The sequence below is a fragment of the Fukomys damarensis genome, unplaced genomic scaffold (genome assembly GCF_012274545.1).
Source record: "Fukomys damarensis isolate Sample0158 unplaced genomic scaffold, DMR_v1.0_HiC HiC_scaffold_13, whole genome shotgun sequence".
Taxonomy (NCBI): Eukaryota; Metazoa; Chordata; class Mammalia; order Rodentia; family Bathyergidae; genus Fukomys; species Fukomys damarensis.
Genome location: NW_022900925.1, coordinates 12,550,404 through 12,577,977, shown reverse-complemented (window position 1 = coordinate 12,577,977; position 27,574 = coordinate 12,550,404). Strand labels below are relative to the sequence as shown.

The 27,574-nt window shown below is 45.5% G+C and overlaps 2 protein-coding genes across 4 annotated transcripts; both read right to left on the bottom strand.

Moving 5' to 3' along the window:
• Positions 1–195: 195 nt before the first annotated feature.
• On the bottom strand, positions 196–25,888 carry Fbxo39 (F-box protein 39). Of its 3 annotated transcripts, none has more exons than XM_010611323.1 (4): positions 9,799–9,867; positions 5,605–6,676; positions 4,331–4,507; positions 196–644 (listed from the first exon to the last, which is right to left on the bottom strand). In XM_010611323.1, the coding sequence occupies exons 2-4, from the start codon at positions 6,628–6,630 to the stop codon at positions 618–620; spliced, it is 1,230 nt and encodes a 409-aa protein (XP_010609625.1). In that variant the 5' UTR covers positions 6,631–6,676; positions 9,799–9,867; the 3' UTR covers positions 196–617. The 3 variants fall into 3 exon arrangements, with proteins under 3 accessions (XP_010609625.1, XP_019061152.1, XP_010609624.1); XM_019205607.2 differs by lacking the exons at positions 196–644; positions 9,799–9,867 and adding exons at positions 2,791–3,726; positions 25,813–25,888; XM_010611322.2 differs by lacking the exon at positions 196–644 and adding an exon at positions 2,791–3,726.
• On the bottom strand, positions 10,651–27,349 carry Xaf1 (XIAP associated factor 1). Its single transcript, XM_033762836.1, has 6 exons — positions 27,211–27,349; positions 25,813–25,948; positions 24,492–24,687; positions 22,874–22,950; positions 13,067–13,387; positions 10,651–11,029 (listed from the first exon to the last, which is right to left on the bottom strand). The coding sequence occupies exons 1-6, from the start codon at positions 27,240–27,242 to the stop codon at positions 10,973–10,975; spliced, it is 819 nt and encodes a 272-aa protein (XP_033618727.1). The 5' UTR covers positions 27,243–27,349; the 3' UTR covers positions 10,651–10,972.
• Between the last annotated feature and the right edge of the window lie 225 nt (positions 27,350–27,574).

Sequence of the window (27,574 nt, the reverse complement as noted above, 5' to 3'; positions counted from 1 at the left end):
CGTTACCTAAAAAGGACTGGGTCCTTTCCTAGGGCTATTTATATTTGTTTTGGGGGATTAGTATATATATGTATATGTATATATGTATATATGGTACTGGGAATCAAACTTGGGCTCTTGCACTTGTGAGGCAGGCAGTGGAACCACTGAGGTAAATCCCCAGCCCAAAGAGCATATTTATAATGAAAATTTGGGGAAGAAAGCCTAAAGACATTTACTTTGGACCCACATTGGCTGTAGATAAGAGAGACCTCATAACATGAAACAGGGAAGGGTTTGGGGTAGAAGAACAGGTTATAAGGAGAAAAACTCATTGTTTCTGAGTTGGTTGGAGCTGGAAGCAGGATGAATGGTGTCCAGTGGTTGGTGGCCTGGGGTTCAGTCAAGGTTTTAGTAGACAGGAGTATGAAATAGTCTCTGTTGGTTCGGCCCACAGTGGTTCACTGAATGATTTTTCTTATCTCACGAGCTTCCTCCATCTTTTGGCTCTTGTAATTAAAGTTAGGACATCTTGGAATTTTTCTTTTATGTATGCACAGCAGCATTTCCAGGTTGAACATAGTGAAACAGAGGTTTTCTTAGATCCTCTCTTCTAAATGATCTTCTGTGCGGTGGAGTTACAGAATGATTGGCTCCAAGTCCTGCTGTGGGATGATAGTATATGGTCATTAAGAGCATGGCTCTGGGATTAGGTTGAGTTTGGCACCCATTTGTAGCACTTCCTGAGTGACCCTGGGCAAGTTAGTCTTGCAAAGTGTCAGTCTCTCTTTCTTTTATCTTTAGAAGAGAGGCAGTGGTCATCTCTATTTCCTAGAGCTGTTGTGAAGATCGCATGGAACTATGCCCTTGCGTTGTCGGTTTGCCTGTGAACAATGGAATGGTTCACACTGAAGTTTCATCATAGTCCTGCTTTCCTTAATACCCTTGTGTTTCAGTCAGTTCGGGCTGACATATGGTACCACTGAGTGAATGGCTTGTAAACAACAGAATTTTTTTCCTCTCCGATCTGGAGGCTGGGATTCTGAAATCAGGTTGCCAGCATGGATGGGTTCTGGTAAAGGCTGTCATCCAGGTGGGGGGCTGCTGCTAACTTTTTCTTATCTCTCACGTGGTAGAAAGAGTGAGAGAGCTCTTTGGGACCTCTTTCAGAAGGGTACTAATCCCATTCATGACTGCACCACTCTCATGATATAATTATTTCTCAAAGACCCTACCTCCAAACACCATCACATTGGGAATTACATTTCAAGAGGTCAACTTTGGAGTTGCATCCAGTCCATGGCAACTGGGACATACAGGTGGGTTGGCCTCAGTCACTTTGACACCTGGACTTCATCAGCCGTGGCCAACACCTGAGAGTTACAGTGTGTCTCTGCTCATAAACACAGGACAGGGCCACACTGAAGTGCTCCTTTGTATTTCTTCAGAGAACCAGTGGTCTTTGCAGACCTTTAGTCTGATGATAGATTTTGGAGCCGCCCAACCCCCTGCCCCTCGCCTCCAATCCTCTTGCTCTGCCCTGGAGCAGGACAGGCACAAATAAGAAGCTGTCACCCAGGAAGGAATCGTGTGCTCACAAGTCTATTGGCTGTCTCTATTCCTTACTGGGCCTTTGAATGTGGTAATAATAATTTTAAAAAAGATAATACTTGCTTAAAAATAGATGCTTTTGGAAACTCATGCTCTGTCTGCAGTTTGCTGCTAGGACTCTATCATTCTCAAGCCTGTTGTGATTCCTCAGGGAACCAAAATATCTTTACAGTAGTTCTCTGTGGTCAGGGGATCTCTGAGGGTCCCTGAGACCCTTCTTTCAAGGGATCCATGAGGTCAGAACTATTTAAATAATCACACCAAAATGTCACATGTCTTTTTCACTCCCATTCTCTCTGGAGTTTTCCAGAGGCTACCCAGTGTGTGATATCGCAGTGGACTGAGTGCAGAATTGAGGACGGGAACTTAGCTGTCTGCTGCTAAACCAGATACGAGAGACATTTGCAAAACTGTAAGCTGAGTCTACTCTTCTACAGGAAACATTTTCATAGAAATTTCTGTTAACATGCTTTCTCCATGCAAGAGTTATGTATGCTTAGATTCTGTGTTCAGGGTGAAAGGAACTAACCGGTCCACATACAAGAAAACACTACACCAGTCTGAATCAGGCTCCCCTCAGATCCAAGGAAAGTCACCTCTTTTGGTCCACATAGTAGTAGACTGCTCTCTAGGGCCATTTTGGTTCCAGATATTATGACACTTGCTGGCATCTTTCCCATCAGGTCTGGGAACTTCCTACAGGAAGTTTTATCAGTCAAATCTTACCTAAATGTTAGTGAAATATCAACCATGTGTGCCAAACAGCACTGTAGGGAGAGTCAGGTGAGAGAGTTACTGTGAAAATGCACTGAAAACTGAAAAGCTCTAGTTAAATAGGAATTTTAACAAGGGTCTAAAATGCACAATTGTGGACACATATAGCACACAAAAGACATAATCTAAAAGTGAGTCACTTATTGAAGTATCCTGATATTTTATTAATTTATATCTAACGAGAAAGAGAATATGTAATTATATGCACAAAAATCTTCAATATATCTATATGACACCAGCTCAGGGATTTATAGGTACTCATTTTAACATATGAGACTTTTCCTAATTATAAAAATAATATCTGTTGTAAAAAAAATTGGCAAATACGGAAAAACATAAAAAGAGCAATAGAAACCAACCATAATTCTATCCCCTTACTGAATAATTTTTAACATTTTTGGTAACTCTTCTTTGATTAAAAAATTGTTAGATATGTTTTACATGATTGATGTCATATTAAATGGTTTTATGTTCTGCTTTTTTACTGAACTTTGTCTTAGAAACATTTGCCCATGGCATGACAAGTTCTTCATGAATGTGAGTGTGATGACCACTTCGTTTCCTCCCCATACCTGAGGACTGTTTGTTAACAGGCTGTGTACCTTGTGACCTGGATGGGAAACTGAAGGAGACACAGCAAAGCCAAAGGAGGTCTAAGTCCCCAAGGCTGATGAATCAAGGTCTGAGTTCCTTCCAAGTGGGAGCGTTCCAGCTCTGAGCAGGCTCCTTTTGAAAGTAGAGATTTTCCTGCTTCAGCCAAGGACAATCAGGCCCAGCCATTGTCAGTGTCAGAAGGTTTTTACGTGAAGGTTAGCCCAGATGTAAGGATTTCTAAACGGGGGACGTTGGTCAGTAGATTGTTTACTCACTGCTGGTCACACACCTTTTCAGGAGCATAGGTGACTAAGAGTCAGGCTCCCCTAGTAGGAAACTATTTTGAGCAGCTTTGGGTATTTTGTCTAGTGGCTAAACATGGGCATCAAAAAAGCAAAACCAAACAACAAAAGGAGAAATCACCCCTAGATAGATGGTAAAGACAGCACTTTAAAGTCATCAGGGGCCTTCACATAGCCAGTAGTCCCAGCCTTTGCCCAGCTGTTCATGTTGGTATAAAATAGGCAAAAAGGAGAAAGAAGAAAAAAGGGTGGGGTGGAGGTGCCCCAAGTGTAGTTCTTTGAGAAGTGGATTTTCAAGTTCAAAGTGCTCCTAGCTTCCTTCTTCTGAAGAGGCTCATTATAACATGGGGTAAGTGATGACAAAATAGTTAATCCCTGAATCAATGAGATCTCTGTACTTCCGGTGAATTTCCCGCAAGGTCCTGTCCTCTTCATTAGTCTCATATCTGTTTGTATAAATTCTTACCTGCACCAATAAAGAAAAAAATCCCTCAACACACAGAGTGACTACATCATCCAGGACCCAACAATGATCTAAATGATCTATACCTTCAGCTGCTGGCAGGATCAGGAAAAGCCCAGACCCAACTATGGTTGCCTTGGTGTCTGTGGGTTAGTGGTTCCAGGACTTTCCATGGATACCAATATCCAGGGGGCCTCACGTCCCATGTATAAAATGCATGGCACACTATTTACCGAGAACTTGTGCACATCCTCCTGTATACTTTATCTCTCAGGTACTTATAATACCTAATACAATGTGAATACTGTGTAAATAGTTGTACTCTGTTACTTAGGGAATAATAACAAGAACAGCACAGATGCCATTTTTAATCCCTAAAAAATGTGCAATTCACAGTTGGTTGAGACCATAGATGTGGAGCGCACGGCTATGGCAGGCTGGTTGCACTAAGGGAGCTGTAAATCCCTTTCTGTGAAATCACTCCCTGCCAGTGGACAGATTCAGGTGTACTGGCTGTCCCTGCTTCCCTCCTCACCCCTGACCTCCATCCTGGGGGCCATGCCCAGATGCCCTGCTCTGTCCCACAAAACCAGCCAGGGGCCCTTACCTTGAATGTGCGCAGGGCACACTGCCCCTCCTCCTGGCTCTTCAGGATCCGCTCCACAAATTTAACATCAAGGAAAGCCCAGATTTTGAAGTAAAATAGCCTCCTGCAGGAGAGGATGAGGAGGTGCAGCTCTTCATCGAGCGACTCATGGTTGTTGTTGAATTCAAAAGTTAATTTCTGGAAAAGCACCAAAGGGGAAGTTGCGTGCGTGCGGGGACTGGCTGGGTCATTCTGTAACTTCTTGATCTCTTTATGGTTGAACTTTGGGCCTATTGCTGTGATGGTTTAGGAGTTTTTTTTAGATGGGGAATGCTAGATGTTTAGTATTTAAGGAAGAGATCTGAGAATGACCGTGGTCTCACACAAGTTTGTAAAATCTAGAATTTGGAAGCAGACTGTTGGGAATCCAGAGACCAAGGAGTTGGTCTCAGCCCTGCAGTGGAGTGGCTGTGTGACTGTGGGCAGGCCACCAGACTTTGAGTTCTTCAGTAGCACTGAGATGGTCCACCCTGCCTGCCTCAGAGTTATGTGACTACAAATCAGCTATTGGAATCTTATAACCCATCCATACTGGCTGTGGCATTTATTCCTATTAATGTCAATTGTGACAATGATGACAAGGCCCTGAGGAATGTCAAAATAATCCCGATTTTATAGGTGGTAAAACTCACATTATGGTACATTCCAGGACCTCTGAGCTCTTTGCTGGCCTAAGTTAATCTTGGGTTTTTGTCTGTTTTTTTCTGGGCACTGCTGGAACCAGACAGTTCCCTTGCTCAGTGGTGACTGTAGGTGACAGCTAGGAGCCACATGATCCCCCATGACCTTGTGGAGAAAAGGTCACCTGCAAGTCTCCTGGCTCAAGCTTCACACCTCTGAACTATGGGTATCAGGGCTTTTCTTGGTTTTGCTTGCTTTCAAATTTTATTTTATTTTATTTTGGTACTGAGAATTGAACTCGGGACTTTACACTTGCTGCTGAGCTCCATCCCTGTGCTACATCCCCAAGCTATATCCACTGTGCTGCTAAGCTACATCCCTGACCTGGGGCTTTTCTTGGTTGACCACCAACCAGACATCCCTTATATCTCGTGTAGAAATTGAGCAGCAGCAGTTTTTGTTATCTGCTGTGATCTTGAGGACATGGGATGGCTTAGTCTGGTAACAATTCATACGCACCCAGTGTGGGATCAGCAAGCTTTCCTTTGGGGAAACAGGTTACCTGATGGTAGTTGCTGCTTGTAAGCCTGTCGTGGGCCTCACTTCCTACTTACCTGCAGAGTGTGCCGGAAAGTAGGCAGGAGGTCTGTCAGAGTGGGCCGCATGGACCAGTCAGGGTCACTGAAATAGCAGCTTCTCAGGCTTATGCTCCTGATGGGGATCTCCTGCAGGAGGATGCGGACCAGGCGCTCGTATTTCATGACACGCTCGAAGAAGAAGTTCACCTTCAGGTTGCTGGCTTGCCTGGCCAGCTTGGCCCAGGACATGCCCCAGATGACTTGGCCATGGGGGTCATGAATGTGACATTTGATATTCATGGTCCGGAGGGTACTGGCATTGTTATCGGCCAAGTTCTCGAGCAGCTCATCAGAAATACAGTTGTAGTTGAGTGTCAGGAATGCCAGGTTGTGGAATGTGGCCATGGTCTTGTTGAACTGGGGGCTGCTGTAGACAGTCAGGTGATGGCTGAAATAATCTTCAATGTTAAGGTCCGAGGCAGTGCTCTCATTCCGTAGGTAGCTCAGGGAGTTCAGTACCTGGCAGCCCTGCTCCACAGTCAGCCTGGCCCCTTTCAGGCTGAGGGAGACCAGGTACTTGCCCATTTTCTTTAAGAAGAAGCTCAAGCTTTTGATGAGCGAGTTCCTGATACTGTTCCTCCAGACCAGGCGATCTAGTTCCAGGTGCTGGATGGAAAGCTTCTTCAGACGGTTGTTACTTCTGCCCAGGGATGAGAGAAGACCTCTCATGGTGATCTGGAACTTCTTGGTCAAGACAGCATTGTAAGGATTCAGGAATTTGATCTCTAGACATTCCAAATAACGACCAAATTTCTTAACATACCAAAGAGCTGACTTGAATTCTGATGCGTGCACCCTGGACGGCCTCCCGCTGAAAGTGATGGTCCTGTATCGCCAGAGATCTGCTGAATACATCATCTGGTTCCACTTTTTGCACACCAGGGCTGCCCTGGATCTATCTCTGTCCCCCAGCCACCAGAAAACATGGCGCAGGCACACATCAGGCAGAGCGGCCCAGAAGCTCTGGTCTTGGGGCTGGATCAGCTCACTTCCTTCATCCATCAAAGAATGGAGAGGCACAGTGCAGCTGTGTGGTGAGCAGGACTTCCTAAAACAAGGAAAGAAAAATAATCACTTGTTTTCTGTAGAGAGTAATAAGGAAGAGCTATTACTGGCCAAACGGGAATTAGACTCAGTTGCCCAAAATGTCTCTGTGGTTCTACGAGTACAGCATTAGGTGCAGTGTCTCATGCAGGTGGCTTGGTGTTCACATCACAGCCCACCCATGTCACAGCACACCTGTAAGGATTCTGCAGATCGCCTGGGGACATGGATCAGCACTCAGTTTCAATACAGTGACAGAAGAGAAAAGGTCCTGGGTACTGTGATCCTGGGCAAGGAAGGCACAAATGGGTGAGACTGTGCCTAGGTAAGGAGGAGGTGGAGAGGGTTGCTCAGAGGAGCTGATCCCTAAACTGGGTTTTGAAGGTGAGTGGGATCTGTGAGGCAGACCAGGTTGGCCTAGTGGTGGTGGGGAGAGAATGGATGCCTTCCAGGCAGAGGAACGGTATGTGCAAAGCACAGAACTGTGAATGCGTGTCCTACTAAAATTTGTTTGGGGACTAAAAAAAAATGTTTGGAGGTCTGAACTTGTTAGTGAGCAGGGAATGGAGGCACTGGAGGCCATGGGTGAAGCAGAAGATGCTGGATCAAGGATGTGGTAGACTGTCCATGGTCTCCTCTCCTGAAGTCTTAGGAATTCTGACAGAGCTTTTGGGATGAGGGTCACTGTATGCCTGGGGCTGCGTTTTGCTGACGGTTGGGTCTATATTCAAGAGGTATAAGCAGCAGAACAAGGTGAAGAACCTCAGCTGGGGTCCTGGAGAGCCGTGGAGTGGGAGTCACCTGGGTGGAGATGGTGCAGTCAGTCTTGAGGGTGTGGAGGAGGAATGGCGAAGAGCAAGCCCGGGATGATGGTGGGAATGAGGATGGGTCTGTCAGTTCCTCTGAGGACACTGGTAGCTGGTAAAGGCAGAACTAGGGAGGACTGAAAGGTTTCCGACTGGCTGTTGTCTTGTAAGTGACCCTACCACCCAGGCCCAGGGATCCAAAAGTGGGGCTGGCCAAGAACTGCCCAATACGTGGATCCATCAGTCAGATTTTATAACCACTTGCACACATTTCAAAGCTTCCCCTGCTAAAAAATTTCTCTTAGTTTCTTTGCCTCTCTCCAACCCCCACACTTCCAGATCCAAGCCTCACCACTCTACACATCCTTTACTGGATACTTTCCCAAGCAAATCCAAGATTATTGATCATGGCCAATAAAACCACAGGGCTGGAAATAGACCTGAGAATTTCTTTCTTTTCAGAGACCAGAGAGGCAAAGTGAATTACTTGTGGTCACACAGGCAGTTAGTAACAAGTTCCGGGCTAGAAACTTGGCTTTCTCTTTCTGCTGGACTTTTTTCCTACACCCACTTCCTGGACCTCAGGTGCTGGGGGGCAAATTAACCACATTTCCTAATCCACAATAGGTATTATTTGTGCATGACACCTCTTTGGTTTTATGTATTCACTTATTCCCTTTTAACTTTCTGTCCCATTCCATTGCCCCCTTCCACACACCACAGGCAACGGAGTTTGATGTAAGTCTTTCTGTTTGTCAAATGTGTGTTGGATGTCTGGCTTGAACCCTGTGACTCTGTCATCTCACCCACTGTGTCTCCTGAAGAGGACCTCTGGTCTCCCTGCCTTTCCTCTGCCCTTTCTCTCCTGTGGTAGCCCTAGGCCTTCTCCAGCTCCCACCAACATCATAGCGGCAGTGAGCACCCACAGGGAGTGTATGTGTGGGCCTTCCTGGGGGCCTTCTCTGGGCCTTTATTCCCACTCCCCTTGTTCTCTCACTGCCCACTGAGCAGAGTAGCCCCCCTTCCCGCTGGCTCTCATTGCCGAGCTGGCCAGCTTTCTCTAAGGGATAGAATAGCGGCCGCCCCTGACGCAAGGATCCAGGCAGTTCTGAGTCCCCACATCCACAGTCAGCCTGTCCCCCTCTCTACCCCTTCTGGCCAGCAAGCCATCCCTATCTGCATCCTTGTCTTCTTTCAAAGGGCCACACACTCTGTGGGGCTCATGACATCCTCACTCTTCAGGCAGTGCTTAAACATTTAAGAAATGAGAAAACTGGGGTGTTTCTTGTATCACCTGTAAAGGGCCCAAGCCTGGAGGCCTCTGCTATGCACAGCATGAATGAAGGTGTGGAAAGCTGCACTGAAAAATTAAGGGCAGCAGCGTAGCTCAGTGGTAGAGCACTTGTTATCATGTGTGAAGCCCTGGGTTCCAACCCTAGCATGAGGGGGAAAAATCTAAAGTAAAAATCACAGGCAAAGTCAGGTGAGAATCATCAGACATGTAAGCAGTAGGGATGGGCTGGAAGAATTTCTTTCCAGGACTAGGGATTGAACTCAGGACCTTGCCATTTGCCAGACAGGCAGCTACATCCCCATCCCTGGAAGGATTCTTGATGGGCTAGAAAATTTTTTTCAAGGATGCCCCAAATCACACACACACACACACACACACACACACCCTGTTTGCACACACACACACACACACACACACACACCCTGTTTTGAGTTCCTCCAAACCCCCTATTACCAGGAAGAGGCAGTGTAGCTTAGTTGGGAAGATTCAATGATCTGGTGTAGGGAAAGCCCAAAAACGTGCCTAAAACATAGGAAATGCCGTAAAAGTGCCAGCTGCCATTTGTAATGCTGGGGCCAAGATATTTCTGTTGCAGGCCTGCCCAGAAGATATGAATGCACCCATTTCACAAATGGGGAAATGGAGGTCTTGGAAGGTTAATACGGTTTCTCAAAGTGGGTAGGTGGGATTTTTTGTAGACAGAGTCTTACTATGCAGTTCAGGCTAACATTGAACTCACTATGTAGCCCAGGCTGACCTCGAACTCGTGGTGATCCTCCTGCCTCATCCTCCCAAGGGCTAGGATTACAGGCGTGTGCCACCGTACCTGGTGGGAGGTAGGATTTGAAACCAGCCTAGGACTCTCAAACCTAGGCTTGTCTCGCTGTAATATGTAGCTGCCAACAGGGAAGAAAACTTAAGGATATCCCATCACCCAAGCAGTGTGGAGGTAGCCAGAGAACCCGTAGCCAAAAGCCACTTCCAGGAGATTGGCCCCCTGGCGCCCCATCGCCACCTGGCGCTTACCAGTTACCGGCTCGTTGTGCCCCGCTTGCTCGTTTGGGCTGTGCGGGGTCTGGACCCACTCTGCCAGCCCGCTGCTGCTCGGTGTCAACTCTGCAAGCATCCGGGGGGGACGGGGGCTGGACGGGGGCTGCCCCCGCTCAGCTGCTCCGCTAAATGCTCAGCCAGCGTTGCGCCCCCTTTGTGACGCCTCGCAGTCCCGGGGCTCTGCTCAGCCCCACAGTGCAAGGAGCGCAACCGAGTAGCCAGATCAGTGGACTGTGTGGGCAAGGGTCTTGGGAGGCGCCGCGCCCTTCTGGCATGCAAGGAAGTTCTGTTCAGTCCACCACCGGTCTAGTCCTGACCCTGCGCCTGGAGCCTCGCGAGGCCCTGTATGTGCGTCTCTCTTTAGGAAGCCACGCCCGGTATTCTGCTTTTCTCTCCTTAGGCAAAGTCCCTCCTTGGAAAGCCTTAAGCAAACCTGACAGGTCCTTAACAAAGCCCAGGAACGCTTTCCCGTTTCCAATTTTAGGGGTGGGGTGGGCCACACCTAGCCTACCCATTTCCTTGGCCCTTCTCTGCCTTGTTAGGAGCCTGGGTCCCAAGCCCCCTCGCCAAAGCCTGGGCCGAAAGGTAAAGCGGGGGTAACCTACGGGTGGATAGCATCTTCAGGCTTCCCCAGCCCCCTTCGCTCCCAAAGCCTTCCAGGCAGCGTCACCACCCCGGCCTCCTCTCTCCCTGGTGTTTCTCCTCCTTTTCCCATGGCACCTCCCTCCCTTCCTCCTCAGCTGCATCCTGCTGTCCCACCACCTCCTGCCAACCCTTCCCCTGGAAAACCGGTGAGGAATCCAAGAAGGTGAACAGGAAGCTTTCAAGGAAAGTGTTTTTATTCTTCAGGAACAAAGCTGGGGGTCTCTTAGGCACCCCAGCTATTGATCCTGGAAGTTTAATCAGAATGCCCAGCCAGAAGAACCAGAATCTTTTTTTCTCCTGGTTACCTGGAGCCCTTGCACAAACCAATGTCTTTATTCAAAAGAGGGAACACAGCCAAAGTGCAACCTTTTTCTTCTAAATAGAAAGGATGGGATGGGAATAAAACCCATCTCTTTTCCCAAGCAGAGACCACCATGGAAAGAAAGCCGGGAAGCTGATGCAAACAGGAAATCTTCCCAATTCACAGTACCTCTTCTTCCCACATCTAGCTGGCTTTTCTCACTTGCTCTCCTTTTGAGGAAGCTAACCATTTGCATTTTACCTAAAGAAAGGAATATTAAAAAGTTCAGTATATTCTGAGGAGGAAGTTCTAGTTTCTGAAATAACTCTGGATATTTCTGTTCCCTGCTCCCAAACAAAAGCCCCGAGTTACAGGTGCCTCGAGACTGCAGGGAAGAAGCATCGAGCCCACCAATCTAGGAGAGGGGCAGGAGGCTTTGGATGGTGTTTAACAGTGGCCCATCATCATCCGGGCCTCAAAGAGCAGGAGAGTACTGTGCACCTACAACCCGAACTCCTGTGTAACGGTTAAAGACAAGCCACACATTATGATGTAAAGAAATGTGTACAAGAGTACTCCAGACATGTATGTTTGTGTCTGTTTGATAACAGGATTGCCAAATACAATGAAGGGTGCTCAATTCGAATTTCAATTTTAGAGAAAGAGTCACTGCATGGGACACAGTTACGCTTTTAAAAAATTGTCAGGCATGATGGAACACCCCTGCAATTCCAGCTCTTCCAGAGTCTGAGGCAGAAGGATCACAAGTTCAAGGCCAGCCTGGAAAACTTGTGAGACTCTGTCTCAAAATAAAAAAGAAAAAGGGCTGAGGATGTAGCTCAGGGGTAGAGCATCTCCCCCAACACCCTGGCCCCTGGTTTAATTCCACAGTACTGCCTAATACTAATACAAACACTAATACTAATAAATCCTCTTGTTTCTCTGAAATTCAAATTTGTCTGGGTAACCACTAGTTTCATTTGCTAAATCTGACAACCTTATTATATAAAGGTGGGAAAGAAACTGAAAAAGGTGGGAGGCAAGAGAAAATGGCCCTTGAAAGACAAAATTAGTCCATTTTTGTAAAATTACATGCTTATATCTATCTATCTATCTATCTATCTATCTATCTATCTATCTATCTATACATACACATAAAGAAGTTCAAAAAATACTTAGGCCTCCCTAATACTTGGGCCTACCATATGTTAAATGAAGAAGTCAAATGAAAGAGTAATGAACACATTAAGTAGTATATATGGAAAAAGAAACAAGAAATTTGTTAGAGTTTATGTGAGAGAAAATAAAGATTCGGAAGGATACCCACAAGGCTGCTGAAATTGGTATCTCAGGGCATGGCATTGGAATAGGTATGGGGAATATGAGCTTTGCTTTTATTCTTTAAGCTACAACATATCTTCTTTATTATGTACAACAAAATTGAATACTCTAGTATTTAAAAAAATACCAAACAAGGCATCTAAGCCAGAATTTAAGAACAAAAGCTTTGGAGCTATACATGTGGAGTCTGTACTAGACTTGTCCACTCTCCCATTGTACAGTCCTGGAGAAGGAACTCTACTTCTCTGTCTAGTTTCCTTCTCTTTAAAATGAGGATAAAACACCTATTTATTGCTTATAACGAAGACTGTATCATTTATCAAGAACTCTGTATTATAACTGGCACACAGCGGTTAACTATCTCTAAGGCCAGTTCTTATTGTTACAAGAAAATAATCTGAGATGGAAAAGATGAGGATTTTGAGGAATACGGCTGTCACCTTGATGTGCTGGAGGCTATAGCCAGCACTGGACTTCCTACCGGGAGCAAGACATTTCTGCTTTCTGGGCCTCAGCTGCTTTATCCATACCTCGAGGGAGATGCAGTGGCCACCCTCAGCTTCATTCATTTACCCCACAGTTTTGGAGCACTTGCTGTGTGCATCAGCCCTTGGGTGAGGAGCCGGAGACACAGAAATGAGAGATCTGGCTCTACCTTCAAAGGTGATGTAGTTGTGAGAGGTGACACAAGAAAAGCAGGTGTCAAGTGCCACAAGAGAGTGCACTTGGACACAGAGGGACAGGGAGACAGGGAAGGTCTCCTCAGTGGCTACTCCTCAGGGGCAAACATCCTGCAGATATTTGATATTTAATATACTGCTGGGCCGGGGATTTTAGCTCAGTGGTTCCACCGCCTGCTTCACAAGCACAAGGACCCAAGTTCGATCCCCAGTACAAAAAAAATAAAAGATACCGCTCAGCTGGTTCATAGCCAGGTCGGGAACAGAGACTGGATACCTGGTGTTGCATGAGGGTGGGCAGGGGAAGCAGGATACCACACTGTGAACACCTCCTCAGAATGTCATAGGCTGCCTCCTCGTTTTCTGTAGGAGAGGCAGTCCTTGACTTGAGATCAGAGTTTGAAGGCAGATCCGTGGCTCTGCTTTTCTCTCTTGGTGCTTGTTTTGTTGAACGTTCAGAAGGAAGAGGATAGCTGTTTATATTTTTTGTCTTTGGACGGACATCTGTCTCTGCTGTGGGAGTTTGATTTCTACCAGCCCAACTTGGAAAGGATCTAAGCAGGTTTTTCAGGGGGGCTGAGGCTGCGGAACAGTCATCCTGCAATTGTATGACAGCAAATGAAACAAAACAAAATGGCTTTAGATTGAACAGTTGGAAGGTATGCTTGACTAGATAACCTGGAAACTTCCCATTACAAATACTTAGAAATGATGAATAAAATATAACAGCCCTTCAAGATAAGAGTTGATGGCAAGAAAGAAAACCTTGAGTTCCAGAAATGAAGGCCTGCCTAGTTGCTATCCAAATTTTCTGTGTTGACAGGTGATAGTGTTAAAAGGTGGGGCTATCAAGAGGACTTTACAAGGTTACAAGGGTTCCTTATTTATTCATGTGATTAAGGATTTTTTTTTTTTTTTTTGGCAGAGCACCAGGGGTTAAACCCAGGGCCTTCACACTAAACTACATCTCCACTTTTTAGGTGTTTAAATTTTCAGACAGGATCTCACAAGATCCCTAAGTTGTCCAAGCTGGACTTGAACTTGTGGTCTTCCTGCCTCAGCCTCTCAGAGTACTGGGATCATAGGCATGTACCACCATTATTGGCTGGGAGGAAGGATTTATAAAGGAGGATCCATGAAGCATTCGACTAGTTTACCCTTCCGCCTTCTGCTATGGGAGGATGCAGCGAGAAGGCCTACAGCAGACACTGAAGGCTGGCATATTGAGTTTGGACATCTAGTCTCCAGAACTGTGAGAAATAACTTTCTGTGTGGTATTCTGCTACAACAGCAAAGTTGGACTAAAGCATCGATTAAGCCCACGATCTGACACTTTGGTTATAGGAGAGATGTGGAGGCAATATTACAACTAGGGGCTTGAATGAGGGAAGATCCCATCTACAGAAGGTGGAGAATTGGAGGTAAAATTGCTCTTCCCCTGTGTAAGGCTGGGAGCCTTAAGGGAAAAATTATGGTGGGTAAGAGAAAAGAATCAGCTAATTACAAAGGAAAAGTGACGAGGAGTTTTCTACCTTGGGGTGGAATCTGAGTGTAGAGAATAAAAATTTGTGCCCCTAAAAACTCAAAATCACAGGCCCATGCTATTCTTGTGTTTGGGGTTCAGATTTACATTAGCTGCAGGGTCTAGAAATCCTCAAGCAGAAAAATAGACATAAAAATTTGGATCACAGAATTCTTTCAGAGTGTACACAGCCTCAAAATGCGTTATAAAGGATTTCCACAGGTAAAATGTCACTGAACAGAAACTCAGAATCTAAAAATACAAACACATGGGAGCAATCTACCTTGAAGAGAAGTAAATGACAACCAAGAGCAGCAGTGGCCTCTAGCAAGTTCAGGTAACAAAAGTACAGCGAGCTGAAGTATTATTTGAGACCACAAGGGGAAAGCTGATTGACAGGTAGCTGAAGATTTACTACTGACATGTTTGGGCTGAAAGAACTAAAAGATGTATTTTTAGCAAGCAAGAAAGCTTGGAATCGAAGAGAGAATGTGAGCAAAGAGAATGCTACACTTGTGAGTATGTACAAACAGGTATGAGTTGTATAACAAATAGTAACAATGCTAATGACTAATGAAAAATCGGGGCAACACTGCATATAAAATGGGATGAGAGAATCAGTTAATTTGTTTTCAAAACTATATATATTTGTAAGAAGGGTAAAGGCAATGTTACATTTGAGATCTTAAGTTTTCAAATTAAAAATGTCATTTGTAGTTACTAAAATAGCATAAATAGAATGTAAAATTGCCAAATCAGTACAAAGAAGGCAGGAAACTCACTCAATTCAATAGAAGGCAAGAGACAAAAAGCAGCTACAGCAGTAATGAGCAAACATGGTCAATGGAAGCCACAAAAAGATGGTCCAAAAGAGCTACTGTTAATACCACTGAAAGTGAGAAAGGCACTGTAATTGAGAAAGGGTCACCTTTTAAACATATATCTTAAAGAATGATGTGTGATATAATGGTATATCTTATATCTGCTTTAAAATATTTCAGAGAAAAGAGAGGAAAACCAAAGAACAGATGAAGCAAATGTGGAAAACTTTTGCTTATTATTGTATCGCACGCAGGGATGAAGACATAGGGGTTAATCGTATTAGTTCTCTAACTTCATTTTTATAATAAAGTCTGAAAAATTGTAGATTTCTTAGTCATCTAAGCTATCGCTTTCAGATATATAAGGTCTAAAATGTTTACCACTATGCTTTCTTTCTCAAGAAACTGTTTGAGGATATATGTTCTACTAAACAAGGAGTAAATCAAAAAGAGAAAGACCTGACCTGAGATTTGGGAAACAGCTCCAACCCTGTCAGGAGGGGACAAAATCCTAAGAATGATGGCTGCTTCTCAGGTGTAGGGAATAACATGCCCCCAGAACGAAATGGATAGAATGTGTTTATACTGAGAGGGAATTTTCAGATCTGGTAGAATTTTTAAGGGACAATTTAGTGATGTCAAAGTATCTAGAAAATGAAGCAAATGAAACAATTAAGCAATTATTAAAACGAGGGAAAGCAAAAAGTTGAGAAAGAGAGCAAATTTAATCAGTTCATACGGCAAACAATTTACAATACTTACCTGGCTACACTATCGTGATACTGAATACTGATTTAACCACAATAAGCGACAGTGATAAATCAGGAAGACAGAATGAAGAAACTTGGAGGTGTATGTGGGATTGAGACCAGCCTGGGATACACAGTGAGTTCAAGGCCAAAATGAACTATATAGTGGGACACTGTCTGGGAGAAAAAAAAGAGAAAGGTGAGAAAGGTAAGGAGGTGGTGAATGTGTGACAGGGACAGGTTGCAATTTTAAACAGGCTGTAAAGATATATACTTCTTATTAAGAAGTTGCCAAAGATTTAAAGAAGGAAAGCGTTAGCTTCAGGAATATGGTGGGGGATGGGCTGATGGGGTGGCCTCTAGCAGGAGGGAGCCTTTAGTGAAAATGCTGTCAGTTATGGTGTGCTCAGGAAACCATGAGGCTGGGTGTGGTGGGGCACACCTGTAGTCCCAGCACTGGGGAGGCTGAGGCAGGAGGATCACTGTGAGGTTGAGCCCAGCCTGGGCTACATAGTGAGTTCAAGGCCAGCCTGAACTACACAGAGAGATCCTGTTTCAAAAGGAAGGAAGGAAGGAAAGAAAGACAAAGAAGCTGGGGATTTAGCGCAATGGTTCTGGCCACTGCTTCACAAGCGCAAGGACCTGAGTTCAATCCCGGTACTAAAAAAAAAAGATTTGTTTATGGGCCTGGGATGGGCCGGGGATTTAGCTCAGCGGTTCGGTGGCCTGCCTTGCAAGCACAAGGACCGGAGTTCAATCCCCGGTACCAATTAAAAAAAAAAAAAAAGAGAGAGAGAAAGAAAGAAACAGAAGTTTAGGAGTGGGAGATGAGATCAGAGAGGTGGTGAGGTGGAGGAGGCACAGAGGTCGTGCAGTTCAAGGGCTGCTGCAGGGATTTTCACTGCATGAAGCGAGGCAGGAGCCAGCTCAGCATTCTGAACAGAGGAGGGAAACAAGTGGGTGGTATTTTAAAAGGATCGTGTCAGCCACTGCGGTGGGAACAGACTCCAGTGGGCAAGGTGAAAAGCGGAATGACCAGTGAGAAGTCCACCACAGCACCCAGGCTAGAGACGCTGGTGGTTCGTACCAGGGCGCCAACACTTCCTGGGGACAAGACAGGCATCAGGATGCACCTGAAGCTGTGGTCTGAATGCCTGGAGGGATAGGTTGTGCTGCTACCTCCCGAGATGGACAGAGGCAGTAAGGATACCATTTCAGGTGGGTTACAGTTGAGACGTGTGTCCGGTATTCGTGGGGAGATGCTGAATACTTGTATGGTCCCATACGAGTCTGCAGTTTGGGGTTAAAAAGTTCACACTGAAATATAAAACTTAGAGTGTCTGCTTACATATGGCACTTTTAAAATTGAGAGACTGGATGAAATGACTGAGGAAGGGAGTATAGATGTAGAAGAGACCAGCGATCAGGGACTAAGACGGAAACTAAAGTGCAGAAGGAAGCTCTTGTCCTTCCCAAAGCTGAATCCAAAGCCAAGGTTTTGACAACCAAGAAGGCAGTGCTGAAAGGTATCTAACAGATGCAAACATACACGCAATCTAGTCTTTGTCCCATCTTCTGGCTACCCAAGCCACTGTAGCTCTGCAAGTAGCCCAAATACCCTCAGAAAATCACCCCCAGGAGAGAAACTTGACCACTATGCCATCGTCAAGTTCCCCCTGACCACAGAGTCAGCCATAAGGGAGAGAAAGGACAACAACACACTGGTGCTCATTGCAGATGCCAAGGTCAGCAAGCACCAGCTTACACAGGCTGTGAAGGTCTACTGATCAGGCCTGGCAGAGAAGGGCCGTGTTCCACTGGATCCTGCTTACGACACTTGCATGTTGTCAACAAAATTGGGATCATCTAAACTGAATCCATCTGGCTAATTTTAAACCTACATTTTTTTCACTATTAAAAAAAAGACAAAAGATTAAGCCTGCCGTGTCCCTCACAAATTAAGAGGTTGGAGGAACTAGAGATGGACGGAAAGACCACTGAAATTATTGAAAACCAGAATGGTGTAGTTCTCAAGGAAGCCCAAAGTAAATTGAGGTAGAGGGAGTGATGGGTTGTGATGTTAAAAGCTCTTTATAAAATGACAGTTAAGAACCGAGCTTTGGATTTGGCTTTTCAGAGGTCATCACTGATTTAGACAAGAACACTTTTGGTAAAGTTGGAGATAGCGCTGGGTACAAAAGCTTGATTGGAGTAAGTATAAGAATGAAAGAAGAAATGGGGACAGTGACTATAGACAACTAGTTCAGATGTTTTGTTACACAGGGAAATCGAGATGATAGCTGGGCAGGAGGCATTTTATCCCCGATTTTAAGTTACACTGCAAAGCTACTGTGATTTAAAAACAGCCTGGTACTGGCAAAAAAAGAAAAAGAAAAACACATCCAAAGATCAGTGGAACGGAATAGAAGATGTAAAAACAACTCCAAGCACACTCAGCTACCATATCTTTGACAAGGGGGCCAAACACCTTCACTGGAAGAAAGCATCTTTTAAAATGCTGATGGAGGGCTGTGGATTTAGTTCAGTGGTGCAGCTGCCTGTCTTGCAGCCACAAGGTCCTGAGTTTAATCCTGAGACCCCCTCCGCCGCAATGCCGATGGAAGGCCAGGGATTTAGCTCAGTGTTGCTGCCACCTGCGTCACAAGTGCAAGGTCCTGAGTTCGATCCCTAGTACCAAAAATAAAAATGATGATGGGAAAACTGGCTTTTCACATGCAAAGTATTGAACCTTGACCTACATCTCTCACCATACACTAAACTAAAATAGAAATGGATCAAAGATCTAAATATAAAAACAGCAATATTTAATGTGCAGGAAGATAGAATAGGTAAAACTCTAGAAGATGTAGGAATAGGTAAAGACTTTATAAACAAAGCCCTGTTCTCACAGGAAATACTACAAAGAATCAACAATAACAACTGGGATCACATCAAATTAAAAAGCTTTTTGCACAACAAAAGGAATCACCAACAGAGTGAAGAGACAACTCACAGAATGGGAAAAAAATTTTACCAGCTACTCCTCAGACAAAGGACTAACACGTAGAATATATAAACAACTAAAAAAAGTCAGACTTCCCAAATTTAAAGACCCAGTCCAAAAAGGGGCATCTGAAATGAATAAACACTTTTCAGATGAAGAAGTAAATAAATAAATGGAAAAAAAAAATGCTCAGCATCACTGGTCATTCGAGAAATGCAATTAAAACAACACCAAAATTTCATCTTATTCTAGAAAGAACGGCTATCATTAAGAAATCAACTTCCGGGCATGGTGGCGCACGCCTGTAATCCCAGATATTGGGAAGTAGGAAGAACGTGTTCAAGTGGGAAGGGGAACGAGGGAGTGGGGAGAGGGAAGGGAAGAAAGGGAAAAGGAAAAAAAGTGGAGAAAAGGAAAAAAAATGGAATAAAAGCTTTTGTAAATGGGAGGGGAAAAGGGGTTGAAGGAAGGGGAGGGGAATGGGAGAAAAAGAATTAAGATACATCATGCAGGTACAGATTCCCTACGATGGATGTGATCACTATGTATGACAACTGTGTACTAATAAGAAAATAAAGTCAAACAAGGAAAATAAAAAAAGACGGTAAGTGGCAGGAAATGGATGTAAGAGAAATTTTTCAGGGTGTGCTGTCAAAAGACTGAGAACTGTGAAACCACCTAATGTACACTATTTCGGCACTTGTCAACATTTAAAAAATGTCTTCCAGAAAAGGGCTAAAGACATAGGGCAAGTGGGAAGGGTAGGGGGAAGGAAATAAGGGACAAGAATAAATGTGAGAAAAGGAAAAAATGGAAACAAAGTCTTTGTAAATGGAAGGATGATCAGATATTGGGAAGTAGGAAGAACGTGTTCAAGTGGGAAGGGGAACGAGGGAGTGGGGAGAGGGAAGGGAAGAAAGGGAAAAGGAAAAAAAGTGGAGAAAAGGAAAAAAAATGGAATAAAAGCTTTTGTAAATGGGAGGGGAAAAGGGGTTGAAGGAAGGGGAGGGGAATGGGAGAAAAAGAATTAAGATACATCATGCAGGTACAGATTCCCTACGATGGATGTGATCACTATGTATGACAACTGTGTACTAATAAGAAAATAAAGTCAAACAAGGAAAATAAAAAAAGACGGTAAGTGGCAGGAAATGGATGTAAGAGAAATTTTTCAGGGTGTGCTGTCAAAAGACTGAGAACTGTGAAACCACCTAATGTACACTATTTCGGCACTTGTCAACATTTAAAAAATGTCTTCCAGAAAAGGGCTAAAGACATAGGGCAAGTGGGAAGGGTAGGGGGAAGGAAATAAGGGACAAGAATAAATGTGAGAAAAGGAAAAAATGGAAACAAAGTCTTTGTAAATAGGGAAGGATGAAGGGGGTGAAGGGAGGGCAGGGGTATGGGGATAAAATGAGAACCAAGATCAGCCATGCAAGGGTACAAGATCCTTGCAATGATGAATTAAAAAGTACCAATAAACTCGATAAGATAAAAAAATGTCTCCCATGCAAGGGCAAAGAGAGTACCATAGATACAAGTGTTTGTTAGAACTGCCTCTTTGACATCTCATCATTCCAAAAATGTTAGAGCACATGGGAGTGAGCAGTATTGAGGTTTTTGTTGTTATCTCTGTGCACAGCTCAGTTTGTCTCTCCACGTTGTCGGGTGGGGAGGAATTTCTGGGGCAGTCTGGCCCTGGCCTTGTATAGGCAGGAAAGAAGGGCTGCAGTGCACCAGTCGGGGTGGGCTTTTCACAACACAGCTTCTCCTTGGTAACAGGTGGGAAGGCCGCGTGTGCCAGTGTGGATGCTGGTAGGGCGGTGGCTCTGGTGTTGAGTGATTGTGGATGACTTCTTTCCATGCCCAAAGAGATACATTATTATCCCTATTTTTCACAGAATATGAAATATGAAAGAAGCCGGTAGAGTTTACATAGCTGGTAAGCAGCAGAGCACAATGAAAATTCAGGGGCTCTGACCACAAATCCAGTTCCACGTTTATTACAGCTATTCACTTCTCTGCCACATGCAAGTAAGTTCGCAGGTTCTTTGGGCATTGCGAAGGGGAGTCGTTAGCTTCCTAAAAAGGCCAGAAAAGGAATAAAGTGCTGATACACTGTACAAGGACAACATGCGTGAACCTTGAAATCATTATGCTAAGTGAAAGAAGCCAGTCACACTGGACCACGTATAATATGACTCCACTTATCTGAAGTATCCAGAATAGGAAAATCCATAGAGACAGAGCATATTAGTGATTGCCAGTGGCTGGGAAAAGGGAGAATGGGGACTAACTGCTAATGAGTTTAGGGTTTCTTTTCTGGGTGATGAAAATGGTCTGGAACATTCTCCAGATAGTGGTGATGACTGCGTAATATTTTGAATGAATGTCACTAATGGCAAGTTTTAGACGCTATCTTACTACAACAACAAAAAGCAAAGATCTGGAACATGTCTAAGGTCTCTTTAGTTCTAATAGTCTATAGTTCTATGAATTGATGTGCAAAAAAGTAAACAGGTCTATCTGTGAAGGAAGAGAGGAGTTCCCTGAAGAGAAGCTATGACACGTACAGAAGAAGGGAGCAGTTGGGCACAGTAAGACACTGAAAGTCACTTAGGACTATGGATGGACAAGAGTGGGAGTTGGTCACAGGCAAAACCAATCCATTGACCAAACACATCATCGCAGCTCAGCAGAGTCCCCTTTCTGTATCCAGCCCTGACATTTATCACCAGAAGGTGGAGAAAGCCATTCAGTTTTTCCAGGGAGCTCACAGTCTAACAGAGAAATCTACCACATGGGCAGAAAACAGTAAAGCAGGCCCTTCTAGGTACTGAATTGCAATGTCCAGTTCCTGAAGGTTGGAGACAGTCAAATGTGGCCAGGGCGCCGGGATTGGGCAAGGATGCTCTTTGAGGGGCTGGGCACAAATGAAGATCAAATATGTGTGCTAAGTATACCTAGCAAGTTCACTAAAATCTCGTTTTGCACAAAGCAAAAACAAACAAAAGCCACAGGCACTTTTAATAATCTGCCCTAAAGTAAAAGACCCAATCAAGAAAATAAGCAATTAAAATGAAGAGACACTTCTCAGAAGCAATACAAATAGCCAATAAACACACGACAAAATGCTCAACAGCACTGGCCATGAGAGAAATGCAGATTAAAACAACACTAAGATTTCATCTTACTCTAGAAAGAATGGCCATCATCAAGAAATCAAATGAATTCTGGCAAGACTGTTGGGGAGAGGGGAAGGAACCCTTCTACAGTGCTGGTGAGAATGTGAACTAACAGAACCATTATGGAAATCAGTATGGAGAGTCCTCAAAAAACTAAAATAGAAATTCTATTCAACCCAGCAATACATCTCCCAGGTATATTTCTAAAAGAGTTAAGACATCATACTATAGTGATACATACATACACGTGTTTATAGCCGTACAACTCATACCAGTTAAATCTTGGAAGTGGCCCATATGTTCATCAGCAGATGAACAAAAAGAAAATGTGGCATATAGACACAATGGAGTACTATTTAGCCATAAAGAAGGATAAATGTGAATCATTTATAGGAAGATAGCTGCACCTTGACACCTAACATTAAGTGAAATAAATCAGACACACAGGCACAGATATCACATGGTTTTTTCTTTTATAAATAAGAAATAATTAAAGAGCAAAATCAAAGATAATACAAAATAGAGAGAGATCCTTTGCAAATGGGGAGAGGAACTAGAAATGGAGAGAGGGAGAAAGGGGGAGGCTAAGGGGAAGTAAAAGGAATGAAGATGGGTTATGTACATGTACCAACTCCTCACAATGAAACTAATCACTATATACAGCAAAAGTACTAATAAGCATTAAAAATGTAAAAAAAACCCTGCATTATGTAAAACTTGGCTAGAATCTTCCTTCCACATCACACTTTTTGGAATATGAACTGGATACTGGCACTATTAGAAAATGATTAATTGCTACTCACCACATAATGGCTACGCATACTTCCTATAATCATTTTGTTGCAGTAATTACAGTAGATTTTCCTTTCAGATCCTTTTCCTGGGTAAGCACAAAAACAACACCACAAATGACTGCCCTTGACGATGGCCACCCTAACTCTCCCCCACCTGGCCACATGGCCTGTACTCATGAGCAGGAACTGCCCACAGCCTGCCTGGTCTTGGTTTCCCACACAGCAAGCACTCTCAGCCATATGGGCAACCCTTAGCTAAATCAACCATGTTAAGCTGGAGATGGTGGTGCATGCCTGTGGTCCCAGCCCTCAGGAGGCTGAGGCAGGAGAATCACTCTGAGTTGGAGTCCAGCCTGGGCTATATTGTGAGCTCAGGGCCAGCCTGAACTACATAGTGAGACCCTGCCTCAAACAGCCAAACAAACAAATAAACACCCATATCGTTTCCTTTGTGTTCACGGTGTGCCCCCAGGGTAGCATGCAACTTTGATGAAGACAGGATTTCCTGGAGCAGAGATGTTTTTTTTAAGACAATGAAGGGAGCCATATGCACAGGTGTCAAAATATTCTTTCGTTCAACCAGTTTCCAAGCTCTGTGATTCAAACAGATGTCAACTGTACACGAGGCTGTGTTGAAGCCGTGTTGTACTGAAGTTGTGTTTCTGACTGTGTTGGCTGTATGAAATGTCAGCACATCAGAATGAAAGAAATAGACATGAATTTCCCACTTTCCACGATTTCATGGCCAATTCTGACCAGGGGTAGATGGTTTACTAGGAGATATTTGTGGTCTGAAGAATTTTAGGCCCTCTCCCCATGATACCACAACCAGTAAGGTCAACAACAAAAGATCTCTCACCTTAATGGCTGTGTCCTCAGTAAATGCACCATCAGAAAGAGGTAACTGGGACACAAGGACATGAAGCCAACCAGGGAGCCAACATATAGGCCCAAAGGTCAAGAGGGGCCACAGCTGGCTCTCGTCTGGCTTCACTGATGGTGGACAGAGCTGTAGATTTTGTGCTGGGAAACTTAAGCATCCAGTCTGATTTCCACTTCTAGTGAGCCCCCGCTTCATTCGCAGCGTAGGTTTCTCATCTCTAAAAGGATTCAGGTGGCTCTCACCAGGCTAGGTTTGCGCAGGAGTTCAAAGAAGGCCCCTACTTCTAAGGCTTATCACATCTTCCTCACTTGGCTGTGCAGCTCCCAAACTGCTGCCTCCCCCCCGCCCCCGCATCTTGGTCTTCCTGGAGTAGTCCTGTAAAGACCACAGAAGATGCACAAGAAGGCCACTCTGGTGCATGGTGCAGAACTAGAATAGTCACTTTAATTGAGACATATGGAGTGAATACCCTTCTTCTCTGTGCCTTTGGATTTTTGTTTCATTTTGTCTTTTTGAGACAGGGTCTCACTATGTAGTTCAAACTGGCCTTGAACTCACTATCTAGCCCAGGATGGCCTGGAACTTGCAGCAATCCTTCTGCCTCAACCTCTCAAGTGCTGGGATCATAGGTGTGCACCACCACAGCTGGCCCCCTTGGGGGATTTTGGCCTTTGCATCCCACCCAAGAGAGGCTCTGGGGCTTGTAGCTTCCCTCTTCCTCCCCAGCGTTCCCTAGCTGCTCACCTTCCCTGAGCAGAGCTGGTTGATGCTGACAAACATCTTTGTGCTGGGCCAGCTGCCAGAGCAAGAGAAGCTTGCCACAGTGTGGGCAGTGCTCGGTCTGGCTGTCACAGTGGGACTCGTGGGTCTCTAGCTTGCTGAAGTGCACAGTCAGATCACAGAACTTGAACTTGACAGAGTGCCCCTGGCATTCCTTGGTCTGTGAAAGGGAGCAAGGAAGGGTGTGATCACTGGTCACTGGGATTGAGGACAAATCAGGGGACTGAGCTCATCTTCCCAGGGAATTGAAACCAATTACAGAGAGTGGTGGCAAGGGCTGGATGTACATGCTCTCTTGGGCTCTTGAATCACAGAAAAATCCTTCTGTCCAGCATCTGGATGCAAGAGGACCGGTGTGCCCAAGGTGGTTGGTTCTTCCCTGCTGTCTAAGGCCAGCTGGATAAGAACAGAGTGGCCTCTCCTCCCTCCTCCTTTTCTTTCCAGTATCGTGCCTGACTCACCTCATGCAACTCCAGCTAGGACTTCTGCACACACTGTGGAAACATTACACACATGACCTAAACACACACACACACACACACACACACACACACACACACACACACACAGACATGGGCTCCAGCCTGCAGCCCTGGCCTTTCCCCATATCCGCCTTGACTTGAGATGCTCCAGGCCCAGATTTATGGGCTCTCAAGGGTGTGGCTCAGGTGTGGCTACCTCAGTTTTCTTCCATCACCCAGCCCAGTGCTACAAAAAGTCTTTGCTGGACCACTTTGAATTGAAACAGATGTCCAACTTGAGGATTTCCACAAAGACAGATGAGAGGCCCACGAAGGTCTGAGATAAAAAAGCAGGAAAGAAAAATGAAGTAAATGTGTCTGCCTTCTGGGGGCCACTTTTCCTGTTTATCCTCTTCTTGAATCTCACAACATTCGACCTTTCTTGAAACAGGAACCCCTTGTCTTGTTGGATTCATAAGCCTGCAGGGAAAGGACTGGAAAACTGGGCATGGATGGTAGCATGTACTTGTTTTCCCAGGACCTAGTAGGCTGAGGCAATAGGATTCAGAGTTCAAGGTCACCTTGTGTTACATGGTAAGGCTCTGCCCCCCCAAAAAGGGAAAAAAGAGAAAAAGTTGGAAAAAGGGGTAAACTTCATTTAGCTTGAGAAAAACAGGATTAGCATTTTCTTTTCACAAACGGGTTGAACTTGGAGATGCTACAAGATTCACCCCGCAGGGGCCTCTTTGAGTCCTGAGTTGCAGCAGGGCAGACAGATTCCCCCCCACCCCCGTCAGGCCCTGTCTCTCCTGCCACCTGCTCACCTGTGCGTGCCTCTGCTCACAGTGCTCCCTCATCTTCACCACCGGGACAGGCTCCTTACACTTGGCGCAAAAGACTAGGAACCGCAGGCAGTGGGCCTCGTGGATGGTGAAGTGGGCAGAGGGCACACTTCTTCGGCTGCAAGAACAAGGGGGAAGAAGACAGCATATAAAACAGGGAGTCTGATTCACACCTAGGGCTGGCTGTCCAGAGACTGTCTGCATGGAAAATAGGATGGTGGGGGTTGGAAGGCCCCCCAGGGAGGTTTGGGGTGAATGCGAGCTGCATTTCCTGGCTCGTGGGATGGTTTCACAGGTATATAACTTGTGTCAGAAGGTGTCAAACGGTATGTTAAAAGTTGCAGTTTCTGTCAATGATACTTTAATCAAGCTGTTATAAAAATGAAATAACAAAATCCAAATCTTTTTTCCTGTTTTCTGGTGCACCTGCTGGTCTCAAGTTAGTAACACTTCCTGGAAGGGTGGAAATGTTTAGAATTTCCAAAGCAAGGGACTGAGAAGCCATCCCCCTATCCCCTGCCCCAAGGCCCACCTGTGGTAACCACTAGAGAGGGCTGGAGGCCCTTCTGCTACCCAAGCAGGTGCTTTTCTCTAACAGTCCTCATCACCAAGAAATGACACTTTTCATTTCCATCAACTCTTGCTGCTGGCAGCTTGCATGAAAGGAAACTCAGAGGCGGTAGCCCTAAAGGCCTAGATGTCTAGGAGAGGTGCACGCCCGCGTCCCTGAACAGGGGACATCCACTGCTCTTGGTGTGAACACGCTGCACAGGCAGATGCACATGGGCATCTTCACCTCCTCTTCCTCTGGTTCCCTGCTGGGATCTGCCTGACCCATTCCCTCCCCTTTTCCCCCTGAGCCAGCTCAGAGAACAGAGCTCTCAGAGAGCCTGGCTGGAACAAAGCACTCTGGGGAGGCTCCACTCAGGATCCTGCCACAGGAGGGGGTTCAAGGGCCCCCACTTAGCCCTATAGTCCTGGCCCCTACTTGTCTCCCCAGCCCCTCTGTAGGTGAGGGTGAGAGGGACTCTCTCCCTCGGCCACTTTCACAGACTGGTGTGAAGACCCTATTATCAGAACCCCAAGTTAGGACTAAGCAATGAAAAACAGAAGCCCTCAGAGGCAAATCACCTGGCTATCCAACCTCAGGGCTGACCCCCAAAGCCTGAAATAGCTGAGCTGAGGGGAGGTTGTGAAGCTGCACAGCACTGATCAGCCTATTTAGAGCTGCTGCTTTCCCCACCCTCCTCAATCCTCCCCTTGACTCCCGGGTGTTTTCTCTGCACCGGACCACAGTCTCCTGGCATCAGAAGCAGCCTTCTCCCATCTCCCGTCTGGATAGCCTGCAGTAGCGAGCTGCCAGAGAAACTGGCTTCTTACCAGTTCCCGCACACCTGGAAGTCTCCCTCCATGTTCCACCGCCGAAGGCTTCCGGATGAGTTTCCTTCTTAGCAGACTAGAAAACAAAACTGAAAGTGTTTCCTAACCCCGCCCACAGGCCCAGGGAGGGGGACTTTCTGAATGCTTAGCCCTGGGTGACTGAGGTTCCTGGGGCCGGGCAGCCCGGGAAGCCCCTCTGCAGCATGTCCAGTCCCTGCAGTCTCCCTCAGCCTGAGCGTCTCTCCGTGCTGCTCTGAAAGCTACTTCTGCCCCCTCGAGGGTGCGAGTCAGGCCGCACCTGGGCGCAGCCTGCCCCATGCTTTCCCAGCTGTTCTCCTCGCATCTTCCCTCTTTCTCCTGCTCC